Genomic DNA, 19,214 nt, shown 5'->3' on the forward strand with positions numbered 1-19,214 from the left:
AACATTTGTCATCTGTTGTGCTGCGCCCCTCACAGAGCACCTTGGCCCACGTTCATGGCCGCTTCCTGCTCCACTTGGAAGGCCTGGCCGAGTTCTGGTCCGTGCTGGACGAGATCGATGAGCAGACGTGGGTCCTGGAGCCAGAGAAGCCCTCCCGAGTGGACACCATGAGACGGATCGCTATTGGTAACCGGGCCTACTCTTCCTCACTCTCTTCCTCGGTCTTCTGTGTTTTACATTACATTCATCTAACTAGCAGACATTTTGTTGTACATTTGAAAGTGTACATTTTAATTTGTTTGTGTGCTTATTCTACTGCCCCTGAATACATGTACTCTGCTCTTCCTGTGCTCCATCACTTCCCTTTAATGTGGGTAAACAATCGGCCACTATCTTTTCATAGTCTGCTGTTGTTTTGAAATAATATCTATTAAATATATCGTTCGGAGTTCAAAGGTAATCACCTCAGCCAGTAAGCCCCGCTGTCCTTTGCAGCCAAGCACAGTTATTTATCCACTTAAGATAATTAGGTAAGTGGACAAAATCATTCTCTGACCTAATGACCTGTTAACGACTATGCAGGGAACAATGTCTCCATAAAGGTGGAGATCGACCCCAGGCACCCGAAGATGCTGCCTGATTGCTGTCTGCTGGGAGCAGAACATGGTGAGTAACCTCCCACACACTGATTATTTTCTCTCAACCTCTCTGCCTGCCGTTTACACCTACCGTTATGGCAGGAAGTCACAAATGAGTAGGCTGTATCCCTCGATCATTGTGTTATGTCTGCATTTTCTTCCCCCCACAATCCTGACCTGCCTTTTCTAATTAGTTCAAATAGTATGTAGGTGTCTAAACAGTCAAGGCCTTGGTCTAAAACACTTCTACGCAGCAACAATGGAACCGTCCTCAGACTCTTGTTCACGGTACAATGTTGGAGCACGTTCAGAATGTCAATGTGTGGTGGTGAAAGACAGTTTGCATCACTTAAGTCCCTGTGATTGTTTCTTTAAATCCAAGGTCATGGCTGGCTGACAATGGTACATGGCAACATGCCGCCCGGTTGCCTAGCAATGTTCTTCATTGATATTAAATCCACACTTCAATAGTCAAGACACTGGCAGACACTGAACCCAAAAAAGAGGGGTCAGACAGAAATATTGCTTTTTGCATTTACAAATGACAAAACGGAGCGAGCGGCCCATCACACGCCGGCGAGATTGATCTCTCGGGGTGGAACAGCCAGGACTGTGTGCGATTTATTCGAATGATTTGAATATTTCCCTCTCTGTCGGGCTGTCGCCAAGTGAAGAGAAACACTTTGTGCCGCTTGTCTATCGCTCCCCGGCCCGCGCCGAGAGCAGAGAGAGAGGAGAGAGATCAGTGGCACGGACTCGCACACTTCATGTCCCCCGCGTCTGATGGAAGACCACGAGACCCAGTCTGCACAGAATGGGACAAGGTCCACTTAATTGAAACTAATCTTCACAGACAGTCGACAGGGGAGGGGGTGGGAGGGTAAAAAAGCCCAGACCTTGTCGTTGTCTCTGGCAGCGACAGCAGCAGCAGCAGCAGCCGCCACTCAGGGCAGTTTTGTCATCCTGAGACTGATTTATGCACCGACAGCAGGATTTGATTTCACTCCTTTTGTCACAACCTCTCCTCCAGTTTAGCCAGTGCTAAGCTTTGTAGTGGGAGGCTATTGTGAGTGGATTCATTAGAAATGCATTCGTCCAGTTTAACTCGTATTTTCTCTTTATCTCTTCCAGTGGTCACCCCCTTAAGGACCAAGCTTAATGCCAACATGCATTTATGGTAAGGATAGTCTAATCACGGATCTGTCTGTGAATAGCTGCTCAGAAGGATGAAATCGCATCAAATCAAAGGGATTATGGGCTGAATGACAGATGAAGTCTGACATCTAATTTCTTTTTTTACAGGTTTCAGGTGTGTGTGTGTGTGTGTGTGGTGCTAGTTAGTCAGTCCAAATCCTTGAATATGTGGTGTTTAATGCAGTGTTAAAATAAACCATAAATTTGAAGATTTTTATTGTCAATATCTTGGCCCTGAGTATTTCATTGCACATAAGAAGTATGTTTTATTTTTTTAGTCAATAATTGTGAAACCATATTCATCACTGCCTCCTCCATTTGCATGTTAATTCTTAATTAGTATGTGAAGAACCAATCTCCTGTTTGCTTTCAGGAATCCAGACTGCAGCATTCTGCAGAACATGAGAGACGTTCTGGAGATAGAATTCCCATCACCTTCCACCCACGAAAAATCTGTATGTCGCCTTCCTCCACCACACATCCCCACCCCGCTATTTTCTGTTTTACATTTCTTACATGTTCACTGTAACCATATTTTAGTCTTTCTTCCTCTCCCTCTATACCCCCCCCCCTCCCTTTTTTTAACATTGATGTTTCTGGTAGATTTAGGGTACACATTTCCTTTAATTGGGTTGTTTACAGATAAGATCATTACAATAACAAAGGTGGCAGAATCGTCGGCAGTATCAAGAGCTTTTTAATCACAGATTCTCCATTTATCTTTTCTCTCTCTCTCTCTCTCTCTCTCTCTCTGCATGGCGGGTTGAAAGGGCTCCGTGTTTATCCGCAGACGGCACCAGTGATTAATGCTCCGCCATCATTAACATTCTGAAGAGCGAAAAGTTTACTTGACCAGATGTTAAAAAATTTTACCTGCCGTCCTTTTTAATGGATTGCTTGGAAAAAAAGGCTTCTAATTATCTGAAAAGCAATATGCAAACAGAGTGAGTGGAGGGGGGTTGTGGGGTGGAGAAGAGGGTGTGTGTGTGTGTGTGTGGGGGGTGCGCTGGAAGACAGGTGACAGCAGCACTAGAGCCTTGAAGCGGTCACATGCTAAGGTGGGGGATTTTCTGAAGTGTGCAAGGTGTGAATGGGGTGCATGGGGGATCAAGGAGGTACAGGTTCGGTAAGTCTCCTCACCCTGTGGAAGCAAACAGCGACGTCGCCGCATTTCAGAGAGGCGAGGAGGAGTGAGGGAGTCGGAGCAGGGGAAGGGAAGGGAAATGGACATAAAATAACTCCACACTAATCTTTTAGCAACACTTCATCTGATTAGGGTTCAACCATGACTCCCCCACCCGATTCATCTCACTTCACTCTTGGCATAAACTCTGCAAAAGTCTCTTGCAAGACCAGAATGTCTAGAACTTCACAACTCACTTTGGTTATGTAAGAAAGGCCAGCGTGCCTCTGAAATGTTAAAAGAACTGAGGTTTTCCACTACTAACCTAGTTTTTTTTTTTTTTACCTGTGTGTGCATGCGCCGCATTTAGCATCTCTGTTGTTCATTTCCAGAGCCTCAGCACAGAGTGTGGCATCTGTTACTCCTACCGGCTCGAGTCGGCCATTCCAGACCAAGTGTGCAACGACCCTCGCTGTGGGCAGCCGTTTCACCAAGTCTGCTTGTATGAGGTGAGTTAGCACGTCATTCAAACACCCGGCTTTTATAACAGCCTACTGCAGCAGGAGTCACTGAAGATTAACTACTAACGCCATCTCCTGCTGAAGCACTGCTATCCCATGAGCCCTCTCTGTCGGCCTGCTTTTTTCCTGATTTCCTGGATTGTCAAACCCTGGATCCATGTTATCATGATGGTTTAGTATGCTACTTGGACCCCAACCACTGTGTCCTCAGTTAACCTCTTTAGAAGGGAAGTCATAGACTCCTTCCTCAGGCAGTTATATAAAGAGGGTGTAAATGTATATTAAGATAACACTATTTCTAATCAGAACACTTTCCAATCACTTCTCCGTCCTGCAGTGGCTAAGAGGTCTGACTACCAGTCGCCAGAGCTTCAACATTGTGTTTGGAGAGTGTCCATACTGTAGCAAGGTAAGAGTCTACCTTGCTTTATAAATACTTCAGTCCTTAAGATGCCTCCACTCAGAAACTAACAAAGATGCACATTTTGATGTCAATTAAAAGCAGCATGATTTATTAAATATTTTTAAAAAAACATATAAAAATCATGTCATGACAAATATCAAATGTGCATATATTCCAAAATACATACAAAATTTCACAACATTCCCTGAAAAAAATGCAATTCATGAATTCCTTCAGCCCATTACAGTGAAGATGGCCGTGCAGAAGCCTTGAACAGCCTACAGCATAAGAGATGTCCTCCAACATCGGCACAAATGGGTGGCATTGATTTAAGGCCTTGCTACTATTCTTCATAAGTCTGACTGACAGGACTCTACAGGGCATGTAGTGGTCTTCAAGAGTTCAACGAACAAAAACTGCCAGAAAGACGAGGATCAGAATTACCCCACCAACTAGCTTAGTACCGCTCCAGCTCCACTGTCCTTCAGGTTCCTCTGCCTGGTTGTCCTGTGAGCCATTGTGACCAGAATATGCCCATGGCTCTTCGTTGTGTTGATCTAGATATCCCCTATTGGTGTGGGTCCTCCTTGGGTGGTCTTGGCCTTGTGCATATTCCCTCCAGTGACTGTAACTAGGGGCAGATGAGTGGCTGTTACTCCCGCACTGCCGTCTGATCTTTGGGGTGGCCCAGGCTGTGGTTGAGTAATCAGAATGGCTCTGGCCACATTCTGATGGGAGCCTTGGCAGGTGTGCTTCGGCCAGTTCTGTTCTTCTACTAGCATATTTTGGCATGCCTCTTTTCTTCACAAAAAAAAGTTGCAGCACAAACATTATGTTTTGATTTTATGTAATACTTCAGTGAATAAACACATTTCTTCATACACCTTGTTATGTCTTCATATACTGTAAACTGTATATACTTTTTTTTTTTTTTTTTTTACATACAGACCCAGCTAACTAGATAACAGTAGTAGTAGCACTGCATTGCTCTTAAACACAAACAGAGTAAGTAACCCTGTCTCTGGATCAGGGCTCAGTCTTGTGGCGGGGGCTCCGGCGAAGGCTTACTTGCTCCATTGCAGGGCACAGATTGTCTACTGCCGCCCCTGCTGCTGCTCCTCTCTGGCGGGCTCCCTCGGCTCTTCTGTACTCTGGCCCCGGAGAGTAGTCTTCATCGCTGTCCGCAGGCTTCGCCCTGGACCCTCTTTTGACAGGGCTGGCTCTTTTCTGGAGTAAAGGTTTCATGTGTGAATAAAAGAAAGACCAATAAGCAGCAGCAGTCCATTTAGTGGAGCTTCTCATGATGCAAGATTGCAAAAGAACTTATTCACCTTCTGTGGAGGCTTCGCTGCGTGGCCTCTGCCACAAGCTGGGGCTGGCCTAGTGTCCTCCTCAGAATCAGAATCAGAGGCATAATCATCATCATCATCTTCCTCCACAAGAATGGGCTTTGGTTTAGTTATTCTTTTTCCAGGAGGTTTGGCTGGGCCAGAGCCCTAAATGATAGTAGGGGAGGGAGGAACCAAGATATTTCAGGAAACCACATCACGGTATTAGATCAGCTTCTGACTGCATATAGATGAAACAACAATACCTGTTCACGAGACTTTCCTGATGGTTTCGCTCTGTGGAGACTCGGCTTTGGGCTATCCTCATCGGAAACATCACTGCCAGAAGGAATGGTCTTTGGCTTGGCTGTTCTTCTAGCGGGAGGTTTGGCTTGGCCTGCAGTCTGAGCATTAGAAAGGGAAAAAGGAGGTAGGAGATGTCACAAGGAATCTTTATGTTACTATACATCCTCATGAATCACCACTTTATTTTAGCCTTTGTCCTCAGAACGTGCTTCAGAGCAATGGGACCAGTTCCATTCGGAAGAGCTTCTGTGCTGCCGAGTGCTTGGGGGTTATATTCCCTTAAGTTTTGCATTTTACATTAATTCCAATTGTCAGTCTTAGCCATCTATTCATTGGCTAAACCCGTGTGCAGACAGAGGGAGGTGAGGCAGAGTACATAGCTCTGACAGGGAGGGAGTGTTCTACATTCTTCATCAGGAGGGGTGATGAGAGACCGAGGACCATGGAGGGCTCTGGTTCTTATTAAATCATTAGATGCTGGGAGATCAGACCTCGCACGGGCTTCGGGTCACAGGCCTGCCCGTCCTCTCCGGTGTTTGAAGAGCACGGGTGAGAGAGGGCCAACAATAAGAGTCCAAGGAAGGAGAAAATCCCCATCCACTCCTCCATTTCCCCCCCCTCCGACCCCCACAATCTTTTACTCCCTGACTGTCCAACTCCTGCCTCACCTTTTCTATCTTCCCAGCTCTCCTTTGCTCCCTCTGTTTTCGTTCCTGTCTACTCAAGCTTCTAGAACTTTCTTGCTCTCTCGCTCTCTCTCTGCTCTTTCTCTGACCTGGACACCCCCCCGCCCGCCTCCCCTCGTGATTAATGGTCTCTCAGTGCTCTCCCAAAGGTGGCAACTCTCCAAACTAAATTTGGCCACAGATCACCCGTGAGGTCAGGTGCAGGCAAAATAAACGCAGAGAGGGAGCGAAAGAGCGCCGAGAGGCGATTTCAATGTGGCGAGCAGGAACGGCGGGCCACATCTTGACGTCCTGACGTGGACACGGGAGTTCGGAGACGCACGAGGTGACACTGACGGGTGTTGTTTTAAACTTTCCATTCAAAGGCAGTTTCGGCTTGACCTTTCAGAAGGGGACGAACAGAAAGAGAGAGAGAGCCAGAGAGGGAAAAATATATGACTACAAAGAAAAGCAGGGTGGGAGCTCCAATCTTCAATGCCCTCAGTGTTGACACTGATCTCTTCCATCTGCCCATCGGGTCTGGCCAAGGCCTAATAGAGGGATGGAAAGAAGGAAAGGAAACACGGAATAGAGGGAGAGTTAAAGAGCCCTCACTCGAGCTTCACACATTCCTTTTTGTAGGGAGATTTCAATGAAAACGTTGCGGTGAAGGGGTCAAGCGTGGATATTGTTCTGAAGAGTCGTTTCAAGGTTCTCTGTCTTTATGCTGTACCCCACTTTAACCCAGGCCATTTGAAAGAGTGTTAAAAACATATTTAGTTTGAGACAAATTAGCATACATTTATAGGATTATGGGTTATGGGCATTGGTTATTTGCTTGGGTCTAAACAAAAAGCAACCAGAGCTTTTCAAAGATATAATAGCAGGACCAAAGAAAAGGACTAAAAAACAGGTTTATATTGAGTGGCGCTGAAAGCATTTTTTTCCAGGGGTGATGCTGTGGGGTTTAAGGAGATGGAGAGCTTCAGTTTAAAATATGTCATCAAAACAAAATTAGAAATCTTTGCCTTCAACAAATTACCAGGCTAGCCAAGATCCAACTCAAAGATGAGCTTTTGCTACATCACCATAACTGTGTCAATATGACCACAATTCATGCATCTTTGTCGGCCTCTGGCGTTCTGCTTTCCTGATGTTGGATGGGCACCAGCTAGCTTTCAGCCTCTGATAATATGCCACGATAGGAAAAAAAACTAAAAACTGCCAGAAAACTTGAGGGGATGAACTGAAGAGCTAAAGTGGTGTTGCTGTCCTGCAAAAAATTGTGCACCAATTTGACTACACATGCTACTGTTTCAAGGTACTCGAAAAAGGCCAAAATTAAAGTAATTAAAGTAAGCCTGGCAATTTAGTGGTAAACAGCCTTGTGTGAGAGGTCCTGTGGCTAGGTCACTGTGGTAAGGGTGTTTGTGACACAGACGGTGAAGTGGCCATAAATTGCACTCCGATATTGTGGTTATTTACTAAACTCGTGGAACTTTGACACGTAAGCTGCTTTTACACTTTAACTGCAGATCAACCTAATGGGCAGTCATTGCATAAAAACAAGGATAGGAGATTAAATTTATTTAAATAAATAAATAAATAAATAAATAAATAAATAAATAACAAGGCTAACTGCAATTCTGCCAGATGATCTCCTGGCCTCTCATAAAGCATGTGTATTCAACAGCCTCCAAATTGGGCTACTTGGGCTTTCTCAGGAGTTCAGCGGTTCAAGTTAGCTGTGAAGTGATCCAGGGGAGAATGCATGCCACCACCCCCCACCCCCACCCCACTTCACACCTCTCCATGAGCACTGAGCTCTGACGTGAGGTCACCTGAGGTTAACCTCCCACTCACCGGTCAAGATTCACCGCCTTGTTATATTTAGGAGGGGAATTGATACAGTATCTCCTCATTTTGTGACTTTGTGGTTTGTTTGTTTTTTTGTTTTTTTTATGTGAAAAAGCATAGACTTTATAATATACACGCATATACCAGTACACAAATTGACATACAACTTTACTTGGGGACAAGCTAAACAAATTCAACTTAATTTCAACAACACGGTAAAAATAAATGCTCATCACAGTTATTGAGAATCTAGACAATATACACATCCATTCACCCCCCTGGTGTTGACATGTGATGGGGAGTATGAGAGTGACATTTTGCCATAAATAAACAGGATGTTAATGCAGAGGCTCTCTGCTGGATGCTGTGGGTGTACTGTAGCTCCAGGCGATGGGGGCGTTAGACAGCCCTTATACTGTCACCACTCAGTCACTCTCCCCTCCGGGCCAAGACCAAAGGCCGACGGCATCACACCAAACCCGGAGGAGAGGAGACAGGATGGGAAGAGAGAGAGAGAGAGAGACAATGGGCACAGGATCAGAAGTACCGTAAAAGGAGAGGAGGAATGCAGAATGGCTAGAGCAGAGGGAGAACTAAAAGGACCACTTGCACCACTAGCAGTCCCTCAGGAAGCGAGCACTGGTAAACAGGAGTGCGGAGGAGTAGAGCTGAGGAGAGGAGAAGAGAGCGGACGGAGGTGAGAGGGGGCCGGCGGGGCGCACGCAGACCACAGGGCTGTGCGTCTCTCACAACGTGCTACGGGTCAAAAGAGGGGTTTTCAGACCCCGGTATTTACTGCTCCCTCCCAGACAGATAAATCCAGGCACAGCCCCCACACCACAACTAACCCTCCATCTGCTCCACATTAAAACCAAAACACTGACGACGGGCCAAGAGCCCATCACACACACATATGCAGACATACAGTGCATAGGGACTCAAACACGCTCACACGCACGTACACACACTCACCCTTAGGGCTGATGGCTCCGACACCTTCCCTGGTCTGGGTCTGGGGAGGTCCAAAAGGCCTTGGCTCCTGGAGGGCTTTGGCACTCCTTTACTTAGCGCCCGTCTCAGTGCCTGGTAGTCGGGCCTCTCTTTGTAGCCCAGGGCTTTGACATTGACCATGAATTGGGCAAGCTCGACTAAGAAAAGAAGGGAGACAGAGAGGGGCCAATGAAGTGAAAGATGGTGGTGAGGTTTCAAGAAGTTTCTGAGGCCTGCTTTCCCTGCAGGTGAAGTCAATTCAGCACTTCAATTAAACTTGGTCTCATTCATTTGGAGCTTCAAGTCTTGGGTAGCAATCTGTGGCATGTGCACTTATTAGCAGCAACATCGCTCCAATGTCTCTCCATTGGATTTTCCAATCATAACCCAAAAATCACACCCTGGCTGTCATTCTCTTTGATCTCTCTCTCTTCGCTCTCTCTCTCTCTCTCTCTCCCCCCCCACACACACACATTAGAAACATCAAACCTCTTTCACCAAGGTCATCCTGCCTGAATCTGCCCATCTAACTGTCGAGGACATATGCGATCAGAAACGGGGCCTCAAAGAAATGCCACCACTGCCTGCCTTCTTCTCGTCACATGTGTGCGTTTGGCTTTACGGTATCTTGACTTTTCTTCCCCAACATCCAAACTCTCATTGCTCACAGTAATAAATATGCTGCTTATGGAGCCAGGATTTGTGGCGGGAGCGAGGGAGGCTGTGAATGTATATCACATGCACAGGCTTGATGCATGCTGGAGGTCTTATCTCCCTGGTCCAGCTGCCTAGGGCTGCTCGAGGTGGGGGGAAATAAGGCCTAATAATAATCATAGATCACAAAGGCTCCTTCACACGACACACGTGCCCTCTTCCTTTTTTTTTTTTGGAATGGGAAGTGAGATAATGACCTGGAGTTGAAAAAGAGGGCGCTTTCCTTCAGCGACGACATGGGCTCTGTTTTGATGGAAGACAGGCAGGGAGATTGCGGTTGGGGTGAGGGAGGGGCGGTGGTGGTGGTGGTGGTGGTGAGAGTGTGCCGTCACAGAGTGGGTGAGGGAGAGAGAGAGGACACGGTCACCCCACCACACACACACACACACAAACCTGCAATGCCCTCGTCCAGTTCATGTGTGTCTTCTTAGACACACCTTGTTGATCATTTGGACAGGCCCTGTTGACACACACTTACCATTGCCAGAGGCTGTGCTTGAGAGCTGAGTGACCGACTCAGGCAGATTTGACATCAGCCTGAAAAAAGACAAACAATAAGCACAGGAAGACCAAAGTTCAGTATGACCTTGGTTGGTCACTTTAAACATTACTAGTGAAGAAATACAAACAGTTAAAACTTTCACTGGCACTTAAGGATTTAACCTTTCGTGGTTAACTAAACTTCCCCCTTTTCCCGAGACTTGAAATTCCCTGGTATTATTCAAAGAGCTTTTCAAGCCACCCACCAATGTATGTTTAATATATGACTTTTTTACATAACATAGTGACCCCGAGGACATAAAAAGACAAAAACATTATTACTTCATTATGGTCCGAGAACGATTTTTTTTTTTCACAACCCAAAAAAGCGGTCCAATCTGCCTGCCATGTCCCCTCAATCTCCCTTTCAAAGAGCCTTTGAGAGAGCAAACTCAGATGGCTCCCTGAGGACGACTCAGGGCCTGTCATCAGTAGCCTGCTACATGTGGAGGGCCCTGGCCACATCAGAACTTGCGGTTGGAACCCGGGATAGGGGGGGGCTGAGGGAAAGGACGGTTAAGTGGGGGCGAGTGAGCGTGCATACTTGGCCTTGGCTTCCTGGACCTGAGTCGGGTTTCTCAGGACGGAGAGCCAGGGTAGGGTCCCGCACAGCCAATGCAGGAGACAGTAGCCCAGAATTTCCAGGTCCCCCCGTCTGGACGGAGCTGTAGGAGAGAAAGAGAGAGAGAGAGAGAGAGAGAGAGAGAGATGCGAGGGGAGAGGAAGAGGGGAAAAGAAAGGAAGAAGCAGAGGAAGAAGGGGAGAGAAATTGAGAAGTGAGTACCTGGCCCTTGCAGTCGCACAGTAAAAAGAGGCAGCTTTGATTAAGAGGCCGTGTCAGTCCCCTGGTGAAATATGCCCTTATTAAAAAAAAGAAAGAAAGGAGGAGAAAAAAGGAAGAGAAAGAATAGAGCAGAGTTAGTGGGGGTGATGATAAAGAGGAGTATTTTGTTTTCTCAGCTGGAGATCTGGCCCAGTTCACAGACAAACCGGGCCCTTTTTTGTGGTGAAGAACTCTGGAGTTAAGAGAGACGGTCAGCTTCCTCCCTCGACCAGACGTTCCTTCTCTATACCTCCCCTTCTCGCTCTCCTCTCTCTTCCCCTTTTTGTCTGGTCTGGCGGCTCGTCCCAGGGAACCTGATCTGCGCGGCCTCTGACATGATCCAGACAGCCCGTGGCCCGGCCCGACACTTTCTCCGACAGCGAGCCAGGCAGTAAAACAAAGAAATAAATGTCTGAGCTCAAATTGTTCCCACATGTTACTGGATTCCGTGGGGTCTGCACTGGCCTAAGCCAGAGACCCTAAGAGCAGTGTGTGTGTGTGTGCGTGTGTGTGTGTGTGTGTGTGTGTCCGTGTCCGAGACCTCCTCCACCTTGAGCTCCGGCCCTAGCACATTACACAACTGCCATCTAGTGTAAACACACTTTCCTTCACTTCAGAGACTCGCCGCTGCTTTTCTAATGCTGCAGCTTATTCAGCCCAGTTCCAAAGGCCCGATCACACATATGAACAGCACACCACACCTCTTTATTTTTTAATGCTCACCATTTTTCCCCGCCATTTCATCTGCATGATCACTCCATCGGAGAATGCTTCCACCCAGAGCATGCTTAATTCACTCCGACATGCTAAATAACCTGTGAGATCAATGCAATTGCCCTCCGCTCTGGGGAAAAATCGGAGGCGAAGCCTCCTGAATAAAAGAGCCAGGATCTCAGGCCCAAAGTAAGCCCCGAGGCCCGAGCTCACCGTAACTTTTCTTCACAAGCCCAGTGCACACACACACACGCACACACACACACACACACAGTTTGACATGCAGAATTCCAAAAGCTCTAAGATGAGTCCATCTAGGCTTAGTATTCTGAGAGCGACGGGCTGACTGTGCCTGTGGACTGTGTTCTCACCCGCTGTCTTGGCAGTGACAGTCCCTGTCAGTTAAAGAAGAAACACTGTCTGTCGAGTCCAGTTGGTTTGGCTTGCACAGTGAAAGGTGAACTCTGTGGCCTACAGACGTCCGAGCAAAACAAAATAAGCCCTGGATAGTCCACATCAGTCTCCCCACTCGCTGCAATCCTTCACACATTTACATGGATCTATTACAAACTGAAGTGCTTTAATTATTGTCAGGGCTACGACTTGAAACGATGACCTTCATCAGTATTGGCACAGCTTTGGGAGAATTATGAAAATCGGAGTAGTGAAACATCATCTCCGAAAAAGCTTCTAATGCTCAGCGACATCCATCACCACATGCCAAACACAGACGCTCTGTTTCGGCCTTAACTAAATAAAGATGAGAAGTTAACGTAATCACACGTGCACGTTCCCCCCTTCGTGCGAAACCAACCCGCTCCAGCTGGAGGTCATCAATAAGGCTAAATTAAGCCCATCTCAGGTTGCTGCCTGGAGACTTCCATCAACTCAATACTGTAACGGTGGTACATCTCTCGAGAAATTACCTATCGACTGCATTCATCAACGGAGAAAATCTCCGCCTCGATCCATGGCGGCCATTGATCCCGACATTTGCATTACGGAGAGAGAGTCCGCCAAGCTGCCCTCTGGCCAATCAGGGAGCTTGGTGGAGAGCAGCCACGTATGGGACAGTGAGAATTTTAGCCTACAATTGTATACTTTGTAGCAGAACTTGATACACCAATGTCCAGAAACATGATCAAAATATGCAACATAACAATAATAGTACAACAAAACATGGCATGACAGGTGACGTGTGTGTGTGTGTGTGTGTGTGTGTGAGTATGTGTGTACAGTATAGTGTGTGTGTGTGTATGTTGGGGAAGGGGGTTACTGGAATTACCCACAAACACTGGGGACTCAAAAATGTTGTTCATAATTGCCGTCCCATTGTTATTCAGATTAGCCAAAGCGCTGTGTCAAACTCTTGAACCTCTCCTTCTGGATCTCAACCCTCCTGCTGATAATTAGGCCTTCCCTCCCAGTTCAGTGGGGCACACAACACACCATCTCCTCATTCTTCTCACCATGGTAACACATCAAAATCTATGCAAGGGCTGTGTGTGTGTGTGTGTGTGAGGGGAATGGCAGTGGGGTGGATTTAAAGGGGGGGCACCACAATCTGCATTCATCTACTGAGATGACTTGGTGCTAACGACCTACACAGCAGCTGTGAAGCATAGACTGCTTGCAACAAACCTTCACCAATCTCAGACGTCACACTGTTTCATTTGATCAGACGTCACAGGCACTGACGTGGTGGGTGCGCTCCTGTTGCACCAGGCAGGTATCCATCTGGACTGGGGCCTGCTATACGCAATGCTAGCTGCTAACGTAGCCTGACCCGGCACAACTGACGCAATATGATTTACACCGTGTTAAACCCCATCTGTCTGGGAAAAGGGGAGAGAGCCAATGCAGAACACATGGAACGCAGCATCCGTGGAAAGCTAACAAATTGTGCGAAGCTGATGCATGGTATGAACCTTGCAGGTGAAAGGAGGAACCTAGCTTGAGTCCCTGTGTGATTTACTCACATTCATATCAAACCTCACCTCAGCATGGGGCTGCAGAAAATGCCTCAATACATCATCGACGGCTTTCTTCATCTTTACGTACAGTATGGCTAACATTTCACATATCTGCTAATAAGTAATGCATCTAGTGGGTGGTGAGCCCTACTTCTCACCAAAACATACACTAAAAAGGGCTTGTCATTTATGCAGACATTACATTCACAATGAATTATGTGTGTAAAACCGCAACATAAATTGCAGGCTTTGCAGAAGCTTGACTATTAACTTTGAATACTTCAGCATTTCACTATTGTCCAGCAGCCATGCTAAAAAAAAAAACTATGCCTTTTAATCATGTTCTCCATTACTGCTGACTTTGCACCTTGTTATTTTATTATTATTGTTGTTTTGATGTATTGACAAACTTGACAACTTTACTTTACTAGACACATTGCTATTAGCAGCTTTTCAGCCTCATTGAAGTTACTGTCCACTTTCAGTGCAAGCCAAGATATTGACTTTGCTTCTTTGCCTAACATATCATCAAAGCTTTAATTAATGGCTAATGAATACAAGATGCAGGTTATGGCTTTAACTAATTAGGGAATTGTTCAATTTGGACTGTCCAGGCATACATGCCCTGCAGGATCAATATCCAATAAAAAAAAAGCACTGTATGCAATTTACCACCTAATGGGTTTCCAATACCTTGACCACGCGTTAAGGGAGAGATATGAAGTTGAGTACACATGTGCCTCATTAAAGTGGTCAGTAATGAGGCACAAACTGTTACACTGGACTACGGCCTCTGTCTCTCACAAAAACACACTTAAGGTAACATACAGAGAGCATGTAAAATGGGAGTAACACACTGTACATGGAAATGCTCCGCGTCAACGCAAAAAGGAATATAATGGATACTGAGATGAGAGCATGCTTTCCAAAATACTAAATCAGTCATTACCTACACCATTGTGGGCATCGATGCTTGTGTACTCAATGGTGCCGTTGTGTCCCTTCTTTGGGTTCTCTCTGTAGTCCTTATGGACTCCCTCTGGGTTGTACCTATAGGCAAGGCCATAGTCTGCCAAAAACACCTAAAACAGAAAGAACCCAATTTCTAACTAAATTAAAAACATTAAGTCATGTTGACATTTCTTACCAAAAATCACAAAGTAGCACCAAGAATTACGAAGTACGCTAATTAGTCTAGCAACAAGATCATACAATGACCTTCTCTAATGAGCTCATAAATGCAAGTGCACACCTACATTGACACAAACAGGGTGACATGAAATGCATAACATCTTTCTCTTTCCATGCCACTGACTGATTAAAAGTGAACACCATAAACACAACACATCTCTTTAACATGGACCATGCTCCTTGCTTATGTGGGCAGAGGTCAGCTCACCTTGTCGGGATCTCTGAGGCCCAATAGGAGATTGGCAGCCTTAATGTCGGCGTGGACGTACTCGTTGTCATGAATATATTCCAGCACGTCCAGCTGCCGGAGACCAAGGCCAAAGGCAGAGGGCGAGGTTAAATAATGAATAATTAAACGGGCACCTAACTAGCACTCCTAATAGGCGCTGACATGTAATAGGGTACACTTAACGAGTCCTGAGCGGGGGCCAGTATGCAGAAGATACGGAAAGCCACAGTTAAAATAATGCATGCGTTACTAAGGTCTTTTAACAATGTCAACCTGCAGTTTTAGGTCAAGATATGGACAGTTTGGAAAAGTTTGTGTTGCTGTATGATATCCATGTTAGGTATGAGTAATCACCGTTTTGAAAGAAATGTCTCAAAGTTAAAATTATTTGGAGTACTTATCATCACGTACATTTATGTGCATTGAGCTCTTATGCATGGATAGATGAAATATATGATTTGAAATGCAATGATTCTGAACTCACTAAAAGACATCCAAGCTGTAGGACAGTGTGCTTTGGGAAATGACCTCCACATTCCTGGAGCACTTTCTGCAAGTCAGTGCCAAGCCGATCCATCACCATAAACCTGTACCTGTAAACAATTCAGAAAAATCTTTGCATGGTCAAAACATCAAAAATGTAGCCACAGTACAAACAACACACAGTGTCCCCACACCATCTTAAATGTCATTAAGGCCTTTTCAGGCCCAGCTCCCTCAAATTCAAATTCAATGGTGTCTCTCAAGTGCTTACTTCCACCTACTGTACATTTTCAAAAACAAGTCAATTAGGTGCCACATTACTGATGGTCACACATAACATCGTCAATATGGATTGGTTGAACTTCTTAGCAGGATGCTGCCAGCTCATCCACCAATTCTACATACACAAAATATGTTTGTGTCCACCAGTGATGTGGTATCTAATTGGCTTGTTTGTGAAAATGTTGGTGGAAATGAGCACTTGAGGAATTACATTTTTTAAAGATGGTGGATGCTAATTCACCAAATCCTGACCCCCTGGAATCAATGGAAGTACCTCCAATGTCAGACACACCCACACCACTAATTCACCTGCAACGACAGCAGAACAAGAGAGCACCCCAGATAAACAGCCCTACCTGGACATCACAAATATCCTTCTCCTGATATTGTGTTTACCTTGTTCCTTTGTGTTCAAACAGGCCTGATCCCCAGTAGGCTGGAATACCAAGGAAGTCCAATCCTTTCTTCTTCCTCCATCCGAGCACTGGGAACATCAGAGAGAGACACTGTCACCACAGCACATTTTCCCTAATTTCATTGCAAGCAGATAGACGCCCATAGCATAGTGCTGTAATGGTAATTTCCAGAATGGAATTATCTACACTGTTATGGTCTTCAAATACACACATATTGACAAATGTCAACCAAAAGCCCCATGTCTCCATACACATGTATGCTCACACCCTGCACAGTTCATGTGAGACTGTGTGTCTTGTCTGTGACTGGCTCTGCACCAGGTTGACAGGTGGCCAGTAGCCCTTTGGAAGAACCAGCATCATTATCTACAATTTGGTCACTCTCTCTGAATTAGTGCTAAAACAAGCTGGGATTGCACTAACGACCACAGAGGTACATGTTTGCTTTGGCTTATTAATTCGCCCAACCGTGGTAATTTCCATCTAGGCACTTCATCAGTGACATGCACTCCTGGCGTGATCACTTTGAGAGGGGCAAGTGGTCTTCCATCTTTTTCGCATAAAATTAATTCCAAGTATCCATCATGATTTTCATCCCTCACAGAATGTTAAGCATTACATTTGGATAGTGCATTTTGTAAAGCATAGTAGCTTTCTGTTAAAATAGTTTGGGTAACCTGGATACTAAGGTTATGGAACAATCAGTGCTGTGGTAGGCCATATGTGGGACTTCTCTGCAAGAACTTACTGCTTTCTGGTTTGGCAGCTCTTTGATAGAATTTCAGCTCTGAGAACAATGGTCCATTCTCATGATACTCCTGAAGAAGAAACCAAATGTGTTTGATGAAAATATCATAAAGGTCATAGAAAGGTTACAGAATGACAGAATATATAAAACATACTACAAAAACATATAACATGCTAGCGTGTTCAATTCAATTCAAGTGTGCTTTATTAGCATAACAAATATGTTTGCATTGTCAAATAATTTAAACATACGAATTTAAAGCATTTAACATACGGTTGTTATGTTAATGTATATAATAATATGCATGTTGTTAAGTTGTTATGTTGTGTTAATGGTATAATAATCATACCAAAAATATGAATAATAGAAATGAAAGAGTTTACCGGGATACTGTTTCACAGTGATTGTGGTGGGTAATAGGGGGATTTGCTGCCAAATCATTATGCCGATTTCAAGTACAAGAGGCCTTCTCATTTAAAATGCAGACCAGGGCTGTCAGGAACACTGACCAGAGGAGTGGAAACGCTCTGATCCACACAACTAAATCCATTACTGTACTTACGACTTTAATCACAAAATTAGAGCCATCTCCAACAGGTGCGTCCACATCCTGGGAGGCTGGAGAGAAAGAAGCGAAGCGTGACAACAATAGTCACTAGTCATTTCAGAATTGCTCAAACGTGCTTGTTTTCACGCCCCAGCGATAATGCATTTACAAATCTGAGTTTTTTTTTTGTTGATAAATTCACAACATGAGTGGTGAGTCCTCTTATTGTGGAGGCCTAACCACACCACCTCTGCCTAACATGAAAGCAGGGGGCCAGATCTGGCCCGCCAGCAGGTTTCATCCGTTTCATCCTTTCATAGGAAAGGAAAATAATAGTAAAAGAAAAACATATTCACATCCAGTTGTCATCGACAATGTGTAATAATCTAGGCCTGTAGTATTACATTGATTAAACAGATTAAGCACTACAAACCATCATCAGGAAGGAAGATGCAAAGACAATTGACCTGGAAGGTAGGTTATTTCAACAAAGAGCAGTATTGTGACATGATTTGTGTTGTTTGTTCATAGTGAGTGTAGCGAAAGAGTATATCATCAAACAACAATCTGATATGCAGAAAAAATATAGGTTTATGACAACCCCTTCGAGGTCCGGCCCACATTTATGAGTCAGCTGACACCCCTCCGTTAGGCCTAAGGGGAAGTTTTTGCAGCTGAAACTTTCGGGACTTTCTGCTGCTACCTGGAAAACTGATTGCTTGCTTGCTTCACACACATAGGTTCGCGTGTTCTATTTTACAAGTTCACATGTAGGTAAACATTTTCTTACGAAAAAAATGTTTCTGCAAGCTGATAATATTTGATAAAGTATGGGAGTTGACTTAATGTAATAACCAGATATTTATGAGCATATGAGCGATTACCTAGATATATTAATCCAAAACCACCACTGCCGATGACATTTCCAAGTTTCCAGCTTTTCTTTTCGGTGTCTGTCACAATCCATCCGTCTGGGAGGGGGTTAGGTAGTGCTTTCCTCTTTGGTGCCATTAGGCTACGCTGGCTAGGTGGCTAACACACGCTGGACAATGACCACGAACAGACTGTAACGTTAACGTTAGTTGCTGAAATCAGTAAACGTATCCTCGTTAACGCAGAGGCTACACTAGAACTGTACGGTAGGCTATGTTGTCAGAGCATAATGAAAAGATTCGTTTGCTGTCACATACATTAATTTAGCTATAGCAATGACATTTACTCATTCGCACCATTGTGTCCATCCAAGTTTGACACTTTGTTTCGATTCACTTCCTGAAAGCATAGGCTACTCCTGCTGGATTTAAGAAAATTAACCAATAAATTGCAGGAATTTCCTTGTCGCTAGAGGAAATAACCAATGAATACAGAGCAGGGGCGGAGATTAGTTCTGCTTTGCGCCGCCGCCACAGTGTCAGGTCAGAATGAAAGCAAATCAAAATGACCTAGGCTCATAGACCGTAAAAGAGTAGGCTACAGTCTATAGCAGCATATTTAATGAACCACTACGTAATGAAATGGTAGAATATTAG

The 19,214-nt window shown here is 45.1% G+C and overlaps 2 protein-coding genes across 6 annotated transcripts in view; one reads left to right on the forward strand and one right to left on the reverse strand.

Annotated features, from left to right (window-relative positions):
* fancl (FA complementation group L) overlaps positions 1-4,236 on the forward strand; it is a 19,892-nt gene extending 15,656 nt beyond the window's left edge. For all 3 annotated transcript variants that reach the window (XM_048269991.1, XM_048269990.1, XM_048269992.1), the window contains 7 exons: positions 36-186; positions 583-666; positions 1,770-1,815; positions 2,206-2,287; positions 3,348-3,464; positions 3,814-3,885; positions 4,117-4,236. In XM_048269991.1, coding sequence (XP_048125948.1) covers positions 36-186; positions 583-666; positions 1,770-1,815; positions 2,206-2,287; positions 3,348-3,464; positions 3,814-3,885; positions 4,117-4,152 — 588 coding nt within the window. In that variant the 3' untranslated portion in view covers positions 4,153-4,236. The remainder of the gene's footprint in view (positions 1-35; positions 187-582; positions 667-1,769; positions 1,816-2,205; positions 2,288-3,347; positions 3,465-3,813; positions 3,886-4,116) is intronic.
* On the reverse strand, positions 3,966-18,952 carry vrk2 (VRK serine/threonine kinase 2). Of its 3 annotated transcripts, XM_048269986.1 has the most exons (14): positions 18,570-18,952; positions 17,701-17,756; positions 17,139-17,208; positions 16,371-16,458; positions 15,694-15,802; positions 15,189-15,281; positions 14,739-14,871; positions 10,824-10,944; positions 10,218-10,276; positions 9,008-9,183; positions 5,474-5,611; positions 5,211-5,375; positions 4,948-5,106; positions 3,966-4,680 (listed from the first exon to the last, which is right to left on the reverse strand). In XM_048269986.1, the coding sequence occupies exons 1-14, from the start codon at positions 18,694-18,696 to the stop codon at positions 4,282-4,284; spliced, it is 1,893 nt and encodes a 630-aa protein (XP_048125943.1). In that variant the 5' UTR covers positions 18,697-18,952; the 3' UTR covers positions 3,966-4,281. The 3 variants fall into 3 exon arrangements, with proteins under 3 accessions (XP_048125943.1, XP_048125944.1, XP_048125945.1); XM_048269987.1 differs by lacking the exon at positions 3,966-4,680 and having other exon boundaries at positions 4,732-5,106; XM_048269988.1 differs by lacking the exons at positions 3,966-4,680; positions 4,948-5,106; positions 5,211-5,375; positions 5,474-5,611 and adding an exon at positions 8,004-8,703.
* Positions 18,953-19,214: the final 262 nt, after the last annotated feature.

This window comes from Alosa alosa, chromosome 18 (genome assembly GCF_017589495.1).
Source record: "Alosa alosa isolate M-15738 ecotype Scorff River chromosome 18, AALO_Geno_1.1, whole genome shotgun sequence".
In the NCBI taxonomy this organism is placed as follows: domain Eukaryota; kingdom Metazoa; phylum Chordata; class Actinopteri; order Clupeiformes; family Clupeidae; genus Alosa; species Alosa alosa.

What these genes read in the sequence shown, in the direction of transcription:
- vrk2 (XM_048269986.1), bottom strand. Translation starts at nt 18,696, where the DNA reads ATGGCACCAAAGAGGAAAGCACTACCTAACCCCCTCCCAGACGGATGG. An exon ending in TACAGCTTGGATGTCTTTTA is followed by an intron (nt 15,282 to 15,693) that starts GTGAGTTCAGAA and finishes GGTCTCCGGCAG; the next exon opens with CTGGACGTGCTGGAATATAT. An exon ending in AAGCACAGCCTCTGGCAATG is followed by an intron (nt 9,184 to 10,217) that starts GTAAGTGTGTGT and finishes TTCTTTTCTTAG; the next exon opens with TCGAGCTTGCCCAATTCATG.